The sequence below is a fragment of the Anabrus simplex genome, chromosome 5 (assembly GCF_040414725.1).
Source record: "Anabrus simplex isolate iqAnaSimp1 chromosome 5, ASM4041472v1, whole genome shotgun sequence".
NCBI lineage: Eukaryota > Metazoa > Arthropoda > Insecta > Orthoptera > Tettigoniidae > Anabrus > Anabrus simplex.
The window spans coordinates 431,264,216-431,282,643 of NC_090269.1; the positions used below are offsets into that span (position 1 = coordinate 431,264,216).

The following is an 18,428-nucleotide window of genomic DNA, read 5'->3' on the forward strand; positions in this document are numbered from 1 at the left end:
TCTTCTTCCCTTCTTTCACCTTGGGGATTTCCTTATCTTGGAGGAGCACTTACTGAAGTACGATGGTAAGTTTTGAAATACCTTTGGAACCGCACGAGATAACAATACAGGCTTCTTCCGTGTGAATTCCCGATTGTTCCCATCACCATCCTTGTATTTTTCAACATAGCTTACGTCTTCAGGAAGAAAGTGTTTAATACACACGAAGGAATATTTGGTAGGTACCCAATTGGCTCGAGGAATGGCACGTTCCCACACGGCTTTCAATTGTGGATTTTTAGGAAACCCAAACACTGTCACAAATCCTTCAGTTTTTATCGATGAACGATAATTAGACTTACAATTCGGCACAACACAAGTCTTTGGCATTGTAACCAACAACTATACACAGATAAGCAACGGTACCATTTAATTTAGTTACTGTATTTTGAAGAGAACACGAGCGCGTGACACATCTCCCATGTAACTCAGTGGGCTACACAGAGCAGACTAGCCATTCACTGCGGGGTTGCCAATTTTCGCTCGCCGCGGCCTTCTGTAAAGTCGGCCATGGCTATGGTCAATGGGCATCACAGTCCTGCATCACGTAACAAGAACACAGTGTTCATAAGCAAATGGGCATCACACCCGTCACTGAGAAGGCACAGGAAAAGTGTTAATATCATGTCTTTCTGCAGTACCTGACTTGGATGACAGTTTCACCCATTTCCGCATGGACCTGTGTTAAAAAAGACTTTGACAAGAAGATGTATGTATGTATGTATGTATGTATGTATGTATGTATATTCAGTCCTTGGTCTGAAGGCTGGTTGGATCATCAACAGCACCACCATTAGTGTTCATAGATGGCCTAGACATACTGGGGAAATGAGGAGTAAGGTATTTTCCCGTTGCTTTCCTCACTGAGCCAGAAGTTGCTATTAGATATCAGTCTGCCAAACCCACTGAAATGGAAGAAGTGAAGACTTGCAACAAGCAGAATGTGACATTGTCAATACAGTTCTATCACCAGAAATGCCAGTGAAAAGAAAGAAGTGGAACAAAAGTGAATCATTTTTTTTCTGACATACCTATCTGTGATGAACCCATTAGAGGAGCCAAAATTGCTAAGGACTGGAGACCACTACATTACTTCTCACAATATGTAAGCGATGCAACCATTGATAATCTTACAGTTAATACAAACATAAGAAGTGTACAGAAAAAGGGAAAAATTTGGCAGTAAAAAACTCAAAAATGAAAAAGTTTATTGGAATGGGGATTATGATGGGAAGTTTACATTACCCAAGACTCAGCATACCTGGGTCTTACAAAGGACAGAAATTGCTTTGTTAACTTCTATTCCCAATAATAGATTGCTTACTTTACTTAATGTTAGTGAAATAGCACAGTTTTTTATGTTAATCTTCCAATAAAATAATTCTAAAACCATCTTGATAGACAAAACATTTCTATAACTTGTGACCTAATGTGCACAATTGAGGACATCACAAAAATGTGAATCATAATCTGTTGAAATGGTATACTAATTTATAAGGTGGTGTTGTTGGACCTTCATAGATCAATAAAAGATAATTTGATAAGTAACAATATTTTTGTAACAAAAAAAATTCAGGTCTCAGGAGGTTATAGCAGGGACTGGCTGCATGAATAATGGCACTACTAGCTTTGCTCATATCTTAGTCATTTTTCTATTGTCAGAGCAAAGGATAAGACTGTGACAGATCATTGAACGTAACAAAATGTTTCTAGCTCATACCAGAAGATATAATGCACGGTGTACACTAGGTCTCACCAGCAAAGCCATGACAATATGATACAAAACTTTAAAATGAGAAATGCTGCTGTGTGTGATGAGTTTTCTGGGGATTTACTGAAGTTGCCGTCTGTAGTGCTTAAATGATTACTGTTTGTATGAAGGAGCTTTACTAAACAAATGGAGAGTTGTTCTATAAATAAAAGGTGGTAATTGTAACGCCAATAATTACAGGCTAGTCATCTTGACTGTTATTGCATGGGCAGCTATCTTAAGATTATATTATACATGTTTACAAAATTACTAACTGGTTTGACAGAAGGTAGTTCAGGTTTAGGAGGTGTTATTGTACTATAGTTCAACTTGTAGCATTTGAGCAAGACATTGCTGATATTTTAGATTCAGAAGGTCAAATGGGCTGTATCACAATTGACTTACCTAAGGCTTTGGATGGGGTAGATTGTGGGAGAATACTGACTAAAATAAATATAATCTAGCTAGATAAAATAGTGACTAAAGGGGTGGCTATATTTCTAGAAAATAGAATTATGAGCATTAGAGTGGGTGAAGCTTTATTTGATCCTGTAATGATTATGTAAGGTTATTTAACTTATAGGTTGTAAAGGAGAGGGCATTTATACTTCCAGCAAGGCCACATAGGGACTATCACCATGATTACTTGATTAGAGAACAGGAAATAATCCGCAGAAAGCAGCTCCATTTCGTGTGGGTGATTTCTGACAAAAGAGTTGTGTTACAGAGATTTTGCAATGTTTGGGCTGGGACGATTTGGAGAAGGGTGACAAGCTGCACGACTAAGTGGTATGTTGTGAGTAGTGATTGGAGATATCACCTTTTATGACAGTAGTAGATGAAAACATTTAAGTCAGTGTTCTTTAAAAGTAGGAAAGATCACAACATGAAGATAATTTGAAATTCAAGGGGATAAATTTTGGCAAATATTAATTTATAGAAAGGGGAGTTAGGGATTGAAATATTTTACCTAGGGAATTGTTTCATAAATTTTAAAATTCTTTTTTCTACATAAACAATGGATAATCATTCTGCCACCTATGTGAGAGCCATAAATGCTGATCAGTGTTGATTGATGGACTTCATGGTTGATTGATTTATTTTTATTTTATTTTTTATTTATATATTTATATATTTATGTATTTATATTGGTATGTTTTTGGTGTTAATGTGATGTACAGTGAGGGATGATGTATTTTTCTATTGTTATGATTTAAGCATTGTCCACTTAAAATGGTAGGAATAATGTGGGATTATTTGATATTACAGTGAGGTGTTTTGGGAAATAACGTATATTGGAACATGGAAAGGAACAAGAAAGCAACAAGTCAAGTCATGTATAGAAAGGTGGGAGAAGGGGAATGTTAATGTAAGAGGATAAAGAAAATAGGTATGGTACCGTAGTCATTGTGAAAGTAGGGGTCAACCAAAAATTAAAAAAGAAGCAAGAAATTATATTGGGTAACGATTTTGGACACAGTCTTTGTCCTTTCATATTTCTCCTCTTCTATTGCTACCACGTCTAGTGCTATCCTATTGTGTGTTTCTTTTCATATGCTTATCTCTCTTATAACTTGCCTGTTCCTTTCTACTCTTATATTTTTGCATTACCTATACTCTTATTGTGACAACATGAGAGCCTCCGTGGCTCAGGCAGCAGCGCGTTGGCCTCTCACCGCTGGATTCTGTGGTTCAAATCCTGGTCACTCCATGTTAGATTTGTGCAGGACAAAGCAGAGGCAGAACAGGTTTTTCTCCAGTTTTCCCTGTCACCTTTTGTTCCAGCAACACTCTCCATTATCATTTCATTTCATCTGACAGTCATTAGTCATTGCTCCAGAGGATTGGGACAGGCTTTGGCAGCCAGCACAAGTCCTATGGGGCTTCATTCATTCCATCCCTGACCCGGTCAATGACTGGAAAACAGGTTGTAGGTTTTTTTTTTTTTGTGCCAATTTGAAATTTATTTTCTCAGCTGTGTCTTATTAATTCTTTTTCCTCACTTCATTATTCTACTTTTCTTATTTCTTACTTATAGCCTTCTGAAGAAATTAAGGAGGAAATATTCATTGAACAACCCACTGTGGATCAGCTCGTGCCATACATCAAAGAAGAAACAAAGTATGTACACCACAAATTCTATACAAAAAGGAATATGTTGTATCTATTCACTGTTGTTTTCAGTTGTGGATATATTATCTCCAAAAATGGGCCATTTTCATCAGTTAAATTCCTTCTTTACAACGTTACGTTTATACTCTAATATATTACAATTAGATTGGTTCAATTTGTCTAAAATATTCAGGAATTTTAAGATGATATTGATGTTTCCTGATGTAGTTTTGTTCACTATATATCTGCAAAAGAATATCTGGTAGATCTAGATATTTCTGAAGTGTATTTGTTTATAATACATTTAAGCAACACTGAAAAATGTATTCTTTCACTGTTGCTGCATCATTTGTTCGTCATTTTTTTATCATGTGAAATGTCATCTGCAACTATTACCTCAAGATATTCTCAGAAATTTTGTATGTTTGTACCAACAGTGACACACAGAGCAAGCCATGTTTAAAGATTATCAACTATATCTACAAATTGAAAGTTGTTAAATTTTTGTATACATTGAAAACTATAATCATTTAAACTTACATAATTTAGCTCCATTAATCAGTATATTGATGGCTCCATTCATTAGTCTGACATGGTTGTTTGAATTGTCAGTCCATAGACTGATTTGGTACACCTCTCCATGCCAAGCTATCCTGTGCTAACCTTTTCATTTCTACATAACTGCTGCATGCTACGTCTGCTCTAATCTGCTTGTCATATTCATACGATGGTCTACCTCTACCATTCTTTCTACCCTGTACACTTCCCTCCAAAACCAACTGCATAAGTCCTGGGTGACTTAAGATGTTTGCTATCATTCTATCTCTTCTTCTCATCAAATTTAGCCACAATGATCTCCTCTCACCAATACGATTCGGTATCACTTCATTCATGATTCAATCCATCCATCTCCCTTCAGAATTCTTCTGTAACATCACATCTTAAAAGCTTCTATTCTCTTTCTTCCTAAGCTAGTTATTGTCCATCTTTCACTTCCATACAATGCTAGCTCCAGATGAAAGTCTTCAAAAACATTTTTCTAATTCCTATATCAATGTTCGAAGTGAGCAAACATCTTTCCTTAGGAAAGGCCTTCCTTGTGCAAGCCTGCATTTTATGCCCTCCTTACTTCTGCCATTGTTAGTTATTTTACTACCCAAGTAACAATATTCATCCACTTCCTTTAAGTAGTAATTTCATAATCTAATATTTCCTGTATCACCTGACTTCGTATGACTGCACTCCATTACTCTTGTTTTGGACGTATTTAATTTCATCTTGTACTCCTCATCCAGGACTCCATCCATACCATTCAGCAACTTGTCCGGATCTTCCGCAGTCTTAGATAAAATAACAATATCATTGGCAAATCTCAGGGTTTTGATTTCCTCTCCTTGGATTGTGATTTTCTTTCAAAATTTCTCTTTCATTTCCTTTACTGCCTGTTCTATATGAACATTTATATGGAGGGGGCAAACTGCAGCCTTGCCTCTCCCCTTCCTGGATTGCTGCTTCATTTTCATAGCCCTCAATTCTTATTACTGCAGACTGGTTTTTATATAGATTGTAGATAATTGTTCTTTCTCAGTACCTGATCCCAATCACCTTCTGAATCTCAAATAGCTTGGTCCAATCAGCATTATCAAATGTCTTTTCTAGATGAACATATGCCATGTATGTGGGCTTACCCTTCTGAATTCCATCCTCTAAGATCAGATGTAAAGTCAGGATTGCTTCACGTGTTCCTACATTTCTTCCGAAGCCAAATTGAGCCTCTCCCAACTCAATTTCAACTTGTCTTTCCATTCTTCTGTAAATAATAAGTGTTCTATTTTTGTAGGTGTGAGATACTAATCTAATGGTGTGGTAGTTTTCATGCTTGTCAACACCGCCTTTCTTGGGATTAGGTATTACAACATTCTGCCGAAAATCGAATGGCACTTCTCCTGTCTCATATATCTAGCATGCTAAATGAAATAACTTCGCCGTGCTGGTTCCCCCTAAATCAGTCAGTAATTCAGAGGAAATGCCATAAATTCCAGGTGCTTTGCTCCTATTTAGGTCTCTCAAAGCTCTCTCGAATTATGACCTCAAAATTGGGCCACCCATTTCATCAGCATCAACAGCCTCTTCTTGTTCCAGAACCATATCGTCTGGGTCCTTGCCTTGATACTACTGTTGGATATGTTCCTGCCATCTTTCTACCTTGTCTTCTTTCCCTAGAGGTGGTTTTCCACCTGCGCTCTTAATATTCATACACCTAGTTTTCCTTTTTCCTAAGGTTTTCTTGATTTTCCTGTATGCAGCATCTACCTTTCCTATGACCATACATCTTTCGACAACCTTGCACTTCTCCTTCAGCCATTCTTCGTTAGCTGCCCTGCACTTTCTATCCACTTCATTCTGTAATCGCCTGTATTCTTTTCTGCCCTGTTCATTTTCTGCATTCCTGTACTTTTGTCATTCATTGGTCAGGTCTAGTATCTCTTGAATTATCCATTGATTCTTAGTTGATATTTCCTTTCTTCCTAACATCTCTTGAGCAGCAGTACCGACCTCATTTTTCATGACTGCCCATTCTTCTTCTACTGTGTTTCCTTCAGCCATTCCATTTAGTCCTTGTGCAACATGTTTCTTGGAACAATCCTCCACACTCCTTTCTTTTAACTTGTCTAGATCCCATCTCACTGGATTCCTCCCCTTCTTCCATTTCTTCAACTCTAGTTGGCATTTCAAGACCAACAAGTTGTAATCAGAGTCCAGAGTCCACATCTGCTTCTGGGAATGTTCTGGAATCCAACACTTGGTTTCTGAATCTCTGCCTAATCATAATGAAGTCTACTTGATACTTTCCAGTGTCTCCAGGTCTTCTCCATGCATACAGGCATCATTTGTGGAGTTTCAACCAAGCTTTAGCAAGGTCTAAATTGTGATTGGTGCATAATTCAACCAGCCGACTTCGTCTTCCGTCCTTTGTCCCAATCCAAATTCTCCTACTGCATTACCTTCTCTTCCTTTGACTACCATTGCATTCCAGTCTCCCGTCCTTGCCACCTTTTACATACATGCATACATACATACATACATACATACATACATACATACATACATACATAATCATTATAGATCGTTATGCCTTTCAGGGTTCAGTCTGCAAAGCGCTGTGAATTTACTAAATGTTGCCACAATCCTCTATTTGCAACTAGTGCTGTGGCCTCATTTAGTTCTATATCTCTTCTCCTTAAATAATAAGAAACTGAGTCTAAACATCACGTTTGGTCTCCTTCTACTTCTCTTACCTTCCATAACAGAGTCCATTATTCTCCTAGGTAACCTATCCTCCACCATTTTCTTCACATTATTCACCACAGAAGCCAGTTTATGCATTCATCTTCATGCATCGAGTTCATTCCTGACTTAGCCTTTACCTCCTAATTCTGAATACCTTCCTGCCATTGTTCCCACCTGATTGTACCAGCAATCATTCTTGCTACTTTCAATTCTGTTACTTCTAACTTATGAATAATATATCCTGAGTCCACCCAGCTTTTGCTTCCGTAAAGCAATGTTCATCTGAAAACAGACTGATGCACAGATAGTTTTGTCCGGAAGCTGACTTCTTTTACTGCAGCCAAATTGTCAATATACAACTTAAATGCCCCTGATTGATTTTAATAATCTACCCTTGATGTTAAAGTCCCCCGGTATGGCGAACATCTTTTCCCTCAGTATCCTGTCATATGCTTTCTCTAGATCTACGAAACATAAACACTACTGTCTATTCCTCTCAGAACATTTTTCATGTACCTTGCGTTTTCATCCAACTTCCTCTCAACCACTGATCACACACTCCCTTCCAAGATGCCAGTGAATACTTCTACTAGTATACTAATCAATGTGATAACTAGATAGTTGTTGAAATTCTTCCTGTTCCTTTGCTTATAGATAGGTGCAAATGCTGCTTTTGTCCAATCTGAAGCTACCTTGCCAACACTTCATGCGAATCATACCACTCTATGAAGCCATTTCATACCCGCCTTCCCACTATACTTCACCTTTTCAGGTCTAAATTAATCTATTAGTGCTGCTTTATGTCAGTGGAGTTTATTTACCATGCTTTCCACTTCCTCAAGCGTAATTTCACTAACATCATTTCCCTCCTCCCCATGAACTTGGTTGTTCGCGATGCCACCAGGAAGATTTCCGTTTACATTGAGAAGATTTTAATATTATTCTCTCCACCTGTCCAGTAAATAAAATGGTGTATGGCTTTTAGTGCTGGAAGTGTCCGAGGACAAGTTCGGCTCACCAGGTGCAGGTAATTTGATTTGATGCTTATAGTCGACCTGCGCATTATGATGAGGATGAAATGATGTAGACGACACATACACCCTGCCCCCGTGCCAGTGAAATTAACCAATGATGATTAAAATTCCTGACCCTGCCGGGAATCAAACCCGGAACCCATGTGACCAAAGGCCAGCACGCTAACCATTTAGCTATGTACCCTTACAGTGGACAGCAAGTAGGTCCTCAATACTTCAGTATCCAAGTCGTCAGCACAGGCCACACTACTTACTACATTTCCACCTAACTGAATCCCTCCCTGCCATTTCATACCTTTCAGCAGATCCAGATACTTGAACTGACCTGTCCAGTGATTCCCTGGGATCAATTATGAGTTCACGTGAATTATCCAAAATACTGTTCATTTCCTTTGCCCCTCCCTTAGATTCATTATTACTGTCCAGAATGGTTCTGCCTGCTGCTTGACCTAGCCTTTCCAGGTTATTACCAAAATCTTCCCACGGCTTCCTTTTTGGATGCAACAACTATTTGTCTTGCTCTGTTTCTTTCATCTAAGTACAATTCCCTGTCTGCTTCGGCCCTTGTTTGGAGACATTTCTGATCCTTCTTTTTATATTTACCAGTTGCTCTCACTTCATCATTCCACCAAGATGTTTGCCTTTTTCCACTTTATGAACAGTTGTTCCTAGGCATTCCCTTGCTGTTTCTACTACAGCATTCCTGTACGCTACCCTTTCTCTTTCTGTATCCTGAACCTGCTTACCGTCCACTGTTCGATACTTCTCACCAATTATATCCATGTAATTCTGTCGAATTACCTCGTCCTGGAGATTTTTCACTTTTATTCATTTGCAGAGAGATTTCACTTCCTCTATCCTAGGTTTAGAGATACTTAGTTCACTACAAATCATATAGTGTTAAGTATATAAATTTCATTATTCGTCCGTATTGAACCAAGATTACAATTTATTAAAATTCGTACCCGCCTTATTCAATACTAAAAATGTTGTTAAGATGAAATTACAACATGTATATTTATTTTATCAGGACTAGTTTCGACGCTTTATATTGCGTCATCATCAGCTGATATACACTGGAAACATTGGCAAACATATATAAGTTTATCTACGTCACACACATTTTACAAAACTATGATAAAGATTTAAAAACCATATTATAATTATACTATTTCCGAGTCCATATTGTCCAAGACTTGCAATTATTAAACTTTGGATTACTAAAATCTGAAGGAATTTGGTTTAAATAATCATTAAAATTAAACAAAACTAATAATAAAATCACGATCTTCTTAAAAACATTCACTTAGTTTGACTTTTTAAAAAAAAAAGTTTTTGTAGAACCATATTAAAACCGTTCAATAAAGACCTCTGGCTATTGCCATGTATTGAACATAATGTCGCAGAATAAGGTTAAACAATTTCCTTAAATGACATTGGCACTGTTTGATACTTCAAAATCTTTTAAAACCATATTCAAATTATTCTATGAAATCTTCAAAATGTTGAAATGTGGCGATTGTGAAAAGAGGCGGACTCAGAAGCCGGTGCTTTATGAAGTTACCAATTATTTCATTCTCAGTTCAATGCAGACCTGAAATAGTATGAATATATTAACTTTCACTTTAACTGAAAAATTGTGAAACTTTACGTCTTATAACATGTGACTCACCTCGTGAGATCGCTATCCTTCCAAAGCACCATGTAGCTAAGTGAACCTTGTAGTGTTAGCAATCCAGTGTCCAAGGTTGGTTTTGGGTCAAAGAGGGGAACTAGGAGAAGGAGGGAGGAGCAACTGAGGGGCGGTAACCTGTTGGAGCTCCGGAGGGCGTGATCGTGGAAGGCAGTATGTAAAGCTACTGTGCATAATATAAAAAACCGTCTTATTGTCCGGTATATGTATATTTAAAAAAAACTCAATAAGAAAATCAAAAAGAATATTTGGTTTTTTGGAAATTTCATTTAAATTAAAATTTGGATTAAAATACTGATCTAAATGTATATAACAGCCCTCCGTAACATCCAGCAAATTACCTTTCCCTAAGCTTTCCAATATTTCAATGTCTTGTTCTATAGAAGTGAATTTATGTTTTAAATCATGTACATGCTGGCCTACCGCTGAAAATCTGTTATATTTTATTGCATTGACTTGTTCTGTGTATCTAATTTTAAAACTGCGTCCTGTTTGGCCTAGATATGTACTATCACAGTCATTGCATTTAAATCTGTATATTCGTCCCCGAAGACCTTAAAAGGTAGTTAGTGGGACGTAAAGCAAATAACATTATTATTATTATTATTATTATTATTAAATCTGTATACTCCCGATTTGGTATACTGGTTCGACCTATTAACCGAAGTTGCATTGTGCAATACTATAGTATTATTATTATCAGTGCGAAATGAAATTTCCATGTTATGTTTTTTGAAAATATTAGCAAAAAAAAATGAATGCTAGTATGTGTAAATTATCTATTGTTCCCCATTTTTTTACAATAGAATTTTCAGCAGTCTGCTTCTTGTTATTTTGCTTCATTAGCGTTTGGCCTGCCTGTTTTGTGATTCGTTGTGTCCTGTTAGTTCATTTTCGGGCAATATCTGTATGTTGTCTTACTGCTTTCAGGTCGTTGTGCACTTTATTGTCCCTTTGCTGTCTTGTTCATCCCTTGCACCTCTTTCCACTGTCTTCCTGTGTATACATTGTTAAAATTTGTAAGAAGGTTCAACCCATTCAATACTTAATGTATGTCATACAAGATGTTAGTTTGTTATTTATTTATTTATTTATTCATAGCACCGGTTTTGACACGTAAGATTGTCATCTTCAGCCCAAAATTGTAAGTTGAATGTTAGTAACATATTACATTACTATGAACAATATACGTGCAATATGATACAAAATGCATATAATGACAATCTGACATTTAAAAATGAACAGTAGATAAAATAGAGGTGGTCTGTTGCAACGCATTACTGGCGTTATAGTCTGTTGTGGTTGTGTAACTGTTGATGATATTGCACATTCAGTGTTAGGTGATGACATGTGAAATTAAAATCTTGATGTTTTATTAGTTTTCTTTATTCTTTAGGCTTCACTATCCACATTGAACTGAGACTGTTGTAATCTAACTAAAACCATATTCAACCCACCAATTATTATGTGCTGGCTCTAAATTAATAATTATAGATTACCTTGTTAATCCTATTGTATACTAGACTTCGACCTATATTCCCACTGATATCAACAGAGAAATGGTCTTCAACTTTACTTCGACATTTTAATGTGTACATCAAGATTTTAATCTCACATATCATCAACCTAACATCGAATGTGCAACATCATCAACAAGAGACTATAACGCCAGTAATGTGTTGTAACACGCCATGTATTTTATCTACTGTTCATTCTTAAATGGGGCCGATGACCTCGATGTTAGGCCCCTTAAAACAACAATCATCATCATCATTTTTAAATGTCAAATTGTCATTATATGTATTATTTTTTTTTACAATATTACACGTATGTTGTTCATAGTAATGTAATATGTTACCAGTGCCCAGTTTGCAATTTTAGGCTGATGATGACACTCTTACATGTCAGAAACCGGTAGTATGAATAAATAAATAAATAAATAAATAAATAATATGTTGTAACTAACATCTTGTATGACATGTATTTAGTATTGAACAGGTTGAACCTTCTTACAAATTTCAACAGTGTAATCTCAGTTCAGTATGGAACAAAATTAAGATTTTCACTCTTAATGATCAAGCTTACCAAGCAAAATCTAAGGCCCACTATTATATGGGCCTAAGAATCAAAATCACAAAACTGGGCAAAGATATCCATGTTTGGAAACAATGCTTGATACACAATTTGACTCCTAATTTCCTTAAAACTAACTTGAAAAAACAACATAATTCTCCCCAGCACTCAAAAACTCAAATTAAAGTAAAGAAAATTTGGCTCAAGAATGAAATAAATTTCTCATACAGAAAAAGAAACTTCATGAGACACACCTTGAGGCAGCACACTTACTCTCTAAAGTTCAGTGGGACTTATTCCACACAAACATCAGTAATAAACTATTTTTTGATGTGCTAGCTCAAAAACAACTAATGCATGAGAAGAAAGAAGCTTAACAATCTCAAAACATTAAATAGGTGTACCATAAAAACTTCCCAATAAACTCAGTAATCATGATTCCTTAACAGAACAATTTCGCCCCCCAGTTGTTAACTTGTCAAAGACAAAACTTTTAGACAAGGTGAATGAGATCCTCAAAAAAGGTTTGAAATGTAATTGGCCAAATCTAAATAAAATTAACACAGTTACCACTTTAGTCATAGAATCAGAAATAGCCATAAACAAAATGCCTCCAGACTTACAAGATGAAGTCAGATTGGATGTCAAAATGAAACTAAACAAAATCCATAACCCAAAAAATAAAATAACACCTATTAACAGTAACAAAAACAAAGAAACCTTTGCCATATGAGACCATATCATCAAACTCAAAAAGAAAATTAATGATACCTTATTATTACAAAGGCTGACAAAGGTAACATGAGTGTTGTTATGCAAAAAACAGAATATATTGAAAAACAAAAAGTTTTTCAAACACGGCTCCTTCTCTACTTTCAAATAAGATCAGACCCAGCAAATTCAATGTCTCTTAAAACAAACCTCAAAAAATATATCATTTCTTTTCACAGAACAAGAAAAACATGGATTACTTAACATGAATCCCGGCCTGCCCACCGCCAGATTTTTCCTAAAATCCATAAGGCCAGTGTCCCCATTTGCCCCATCATTAATTACAGACCTAGCCCTGTATACAAACTAGCCCAGTTCATCCAGAAATTCCTCAGTAAAAATTATAAATTCCTGTCAAATAAATCCATAAAAATCACTATTGAACTTATTAAAAATTTGGACAATTTTAAAATACAACTCTCTCATACCATTTATTCATTTGATATCAACAACATGTACCCCAGCATCAATACTAAAAATTCTTCCCCATTATCCATAATAACTTAAATGGACATAGTGGCCTAAGCAAACTCGAGATCCAAGATTTCATGAAAGTCTTAAAATTAGTGGTTAACAGTAACTATTTCACATTTGATAAATGCATATATAAACAAGATTGATTGGGTGTGTGGTCACCGGCCTCAGGGATTTTAGCGGAGATATATATAGACTCCCTAGAACATACGGTGGTTAACAGTAACAATGCCTTCTCGAATATACTATTTTTGTCCAGGTATGATGACGATATTTTGGTTATTCTAGACGACAGAATGATAAACGCAACTACCACCCTAAATAACTTAAACAATATAGATCCCCATATAAAATTCACTTTGGTGTCTGCCTTCCTCACTAGAATACAAAATTTACAGAAAACCAACACAAAGAGCAACAAGGACTCTACATGTCCGCACACACATAAGTGTGGTAGACCAAGCATTAGAAATACTGTTATCTAAAGAAAACCTAGAGAAAGAATTGAATACTATTTGTTCCGTCACCAAATATAACGGATACAACTCCCCATTCATAGAATGAATTATTAACAAATGCAAACATTGAACAAAGTCAACATTAATGAAATAAAGATCAAATCCTGCCATATACTCCACCTTCACCTTTAATGAAAACATATACAGTATAGTCAATATCTTCAAGAAACACAATATCAAAATATCATACAGAACTAATAATAGAAACATGGAAATAGTACATAATTCCAGGTCAATAAACAAAACCGACATCTTCACAAAGTCAGGTGTCTATCGCTTTAATTGCAATAACTGTTTTTCCTTATATATTTGGCAGACCAGAAGTTTTAAAATTAGATATTTTGAGCACGTTAATGCCATCAAGTACTATAGGTTCTCGGCTATAGGCCAAAACATCCACGACTCAAAACATAGTTTCAGTACCATAAATAAAGACTCAGAAATTCTTAAGAATATAAACAAAGGCCCCTTACTCAACGTTACAGAAAACTGTTTTATTCATCTGGACCAATTTTTCAACCCCAATCTAAACCTCAATGGAATTTCAGAAAAACCTAATTTCCTTTTTGATTTTTTAATCAAAGTCTTCAAAGGCATTAGATTTACAAATAAGAGATCGATCTTTTATGCTTTGCACATTACTCTCTCACACTGCACACCAGCACCGCACTGTCCTCGTTACCCGCCTTAAACACCGCCCTCTCCCCTCTCCCATATACCTAACTTACCCATGCCAACAAACGCTCAGTCCTCATCTCCTCTTCTCATAACAAACAACAAGCACACTGAACAGGATGAGTCCCATATTTCTTCACATATGGCCACGAATGTGTCTTGTACCATTTTAAGTAATCTACTCAACTAGTTTCCTATCTTCTTTTTAGGCTTCACTATCCGCATTGAACTGAGACAATTTTAGTCTAACTAAAACCATATTCAACCCACCACTTATTATATGCCGCCTATAAATTAATAATTATAGATGACTTTGTTAATCATATTGTTTACTGGACTTTGACCTATATCCCCACTGATAACAACAGAGAAGTGGTCTTCAATTTTACATCAACATTTTATTGTGTATATCTAGATTTTAATCTCACATATCATCAACCTAACATCGAATGTGCAACATCATCAAGAGTTTCACAACCACAAGAGACTATAATGCCAGTAATGCATTGCAACACACCTCCATATATTTTATCTACTGTTTGCGTTTGCTGGACTTCTGTGCTAGTATGGGTTTAGCTCTTACGAATACATTCTTCGAGCATAAGGCTATTCACAACTACACATGGGAGGCTAGGGGTACCAGGTCCATAATAGACTATATCTTAGCAGACTTAGAATTCAGGAAATCTGTTAAGAATGTACGAGGTTTTCACAGATTTTTCGATGATACAGACCACCATCTTATCTGTAGTGAACTAAGTATCTCTAGGGCTAGGGTAGAGAAAGTGAAATCTGTCTGCAAGTGAATAAGAGTAGAAAATCTCCAGGACGAGGAAATTAGACAGAAGTACATGGATATGATTAGTGAGAAGTTTCGTACAGTAGACAGTAAGCAGGTTCAGGATATAGAAAGTGAATGGGTGGCATACAGGGATGCTGTAGTAGAAACAGCAAGGGAATGCCTAGGAAGAACTGTGTGTAAAGATGGGGAAATGCAAACATCTTGGTGGAATGATGAAGTGAGAGAAGCCTGTAAATGTAAAAAGAAGGCTTATCAGAAATGGCTTCAAACAAGGGCCGAGGAAGACAGGGATTTGTACGTAGATGAAAGAAACAGAGTGAAACAAATAGTTGTTGAACCCAAAAAGATGTCACGGGAAGATTTTGGTAATTACCTGGAAAGGCTAGGTCAAGCAGCAGGGAAACCTTTCTGGACAGTAATAAAGAATCTTAGGAAGGGAGGGAAAAAGGAAATGAACAGTGTTTTGAGTAATTCAGGTGAACTCATAATAGATCCCAGGGAATCACTGGAGAGGTTGAGAGAACATTTTGAACATCTTCTCAATGTAAAGGGAAATCATCCTGGTGGTGTTGCAGTCAGTCTAGCTCATGGGGAGGAGGAAAATGATGTTGGTGAAATTATGCTTGAGGAAGTGGAAAGGATGGTAAATAAACTCCATTGTCATAAGGCAGCAGGAATAGGTGAAATTAGACCTGAAATGGTGAAGTATAGTGGGAAGGCAGGGATGAAATGACTTCATAGAGCGGTAAAATTAGCGTGGAGTTTTGGTAAGGTACCTTCAGATTGGAAAAAAGCAGTAATTGCACCTATCTATAAGCAAGGGAACAGGAAGGATTGCAACAACTATTGAGGTATCTCTTTGATTAGTATACCAGACAAAGTATTCACTGGCATCTTGGAAGGGAGGGTGCGATCAGTCATTGAGAGGAAGTTGGATGAAAACCAGTGTGGTTTCAGACCACAGAGAGGCTGTCAGGATAAGGTTTTCAGTATGTGCTGGGTAATTGAAAAATGCTATGAGAGGAATAGGCAGTTGTGTTTATGTTTCGTAGATCTAGAGAAAGCATATGACAGGGTACCAAGGGTAAAGATGTCCACTATACTGGGGGACTATGGAGTAAAGGTAGATTATTAAAATCAATCAAAGGCATTTATGTTGACATTTGGGCTTCAGTGAGAATTGATGGTAGAATGAGTTCTTGGTTCAGGGTACTTACAGGGGTTAGACAAGGTTGTAATCTTTCACCTTTGCTGTTCATAGTTTACATGGATCATGTGCTGAGATATATAAAATGGCAGGGAGGGATTCAGTTAGGTGGAAATGTGGTAAGCAGTTTGGCCTATGCTGACGACTTGGTCTTAATGGCAGACTGTGCCTAAAGCCTGCGGTCTAATATCTTGGAACTTGAAAATAGGTGCAATGAGTATGGTATGAAAATTAGCCTCTCGAAGACTAAATTGATGTCAGTAGGTAAGAAATTCAGCAGAATTGAATGTCAGATTGAAGATACAAATCTAGAACAGGTCGATAATTTCAAGTATTTAGGCTGTGTGTTCTCCCAGGATGGTAATGTAGTAAGAAGGAAGTCGGCTTGCAGACGAAACTATCTTTACATTGGTCTGTTTTCAGACCAACTTTGCTTTACAGGAGCGAGAGTTTGGTGGACTCAGGACATCTTATTCATAAGTTAGAAGTAACAGACATGAAAGTAGTGAGAATGATTGCTGGTACAAAGAGGTGGGAACAATGGCAGGATGGTACTCGGAATGAGGAGATAAAGGCTAATTTAGGAATGAACTTGATGGATGAAGCTGTACGCATAAACCTGGTTCGGTGGTTGGGTCATGTGAGGCGAATGGAAGGGAATAGGTTACCTAGGAGAATAACGGACTCTGTTATGGAGGGTAAGAGAAGTAGAGGGCATACAAAGTCAATTTTGAAGTACCACTACATGTTACAACTTATTTTAGTCTGCTTGGTCGACTTTTTCCATCTGCCTGTTGTACATGAATTCCACTTTTAACCAAGTAACTTGTATTTCCATCTCTTCATTCCTAGAATATCTAGACCATTCTGCCTTGGGGACACTGGCACAGACTTTGATTCTACAGTAACGATGTTACCATTCTACTAACATACCTGTCAAATACTCCGGCTTTTCCGTAAAATGTACGGATATGGAGCGTGTTTTATGATTTTATAACAACATTATTTTACGGAATTGTATATCAGAGCTTGTTTTCTTTTACTGCGGTCAAATCAGATTTTTTGACCTTCGATAGCAGCTGGTAATATGAGATGCAGTATTTGAAATTCGACCGGTAAATGTATCGCCATTCAAATTACCGATTATCACCGTGCTTTCATCACCTGTTCGACTTGAACTGCTACTTCATTCACTGAGATGTTCCCAAACAAGTAGCAGGCTGTGATTTTTAAGAAAAGAAATCAGTGAAAAATAGCAGGCTGTGAATGTATATATAACAAGCTTAGTAACTGCGTCGTGCTTCGTAGCAGCTGAAAGGCTTTGTTGTGTATTGGTGTAACATTGATGATAGTTCTGGAACTTGGTGAATTGTGTGACAAATTTGTAAGGGATTTTTAGTGGTGATCATAAAGAGTTCAATTAAGAAAAGGTATTATTCTTTTAGCGAGGCAATTTCTGCTGAATTTCCTTATTTTATACGATCACGGAAAGGCAAAACGTTCGCATTGTATACCTTGTGCTTGTGTGATATGAATGTTTATTATGAAGAAAGAACAGAATTAGTAAATCAAATTAAATCTGTTAAAAACGTCTCCAAAACAAAATTTAAGGATGTCAGTCAGATATTCGCTTTTTACATCTTCTGGAGCCGAGCTTGATATACTAAGAGCCGAATACTTGTTCACTTCATTTTTAATTGAACATGATATCCCGTTAGCTGTTGCCGATCATGCAGGTGCTCAGTTTAGGAAAATGTTTCCAGGTTCAGAAATTGCCAAATGTATGGCTGTGGTCGTACGAAAAGCACCTACATTTTGAAAGGAATGGCTACGGTTTCATAAAGTGAACTCGTTGGTTACATGTAACGTGAGCCATTTTCTTTAGCTAAAGATGGGAGCAATAAGAGTAATGCTAAGCTCTACCTATAATCATCGCCTGCTTGGTGGCAAAGCAGGAAAAGATTGTTAGCTCAGTGTTGTCTGTCCCAG

General features: G+C 36.8%; 1 protein-coding gene across 3 annotated transcripts in view; it reads left to right on the top strand.

Moving 5' to 3' along the window:
- Positions 1 to 18,428, top strand: part of LOC136874206 (zinc finger protein ZFP2) — a 179,776-nt gene that overhangs the window by 147,238 nt on the left and 14,110 nt on the right. For all 3 annotated transcript variants that reach the window (XM_067147839.2, XM_067147841.2, XM_067147840.2), the window contains one exon: positions 3,828 to 3,910. In XM_067147839.2, coding sequence (XP_067003940.2) covers positions 3,828 to 3,910 — 83 coding nt within the window. The remainder of the gene's footprint in view (positions 1 to 3,827; positions 3,911 to 18,428) is intronic.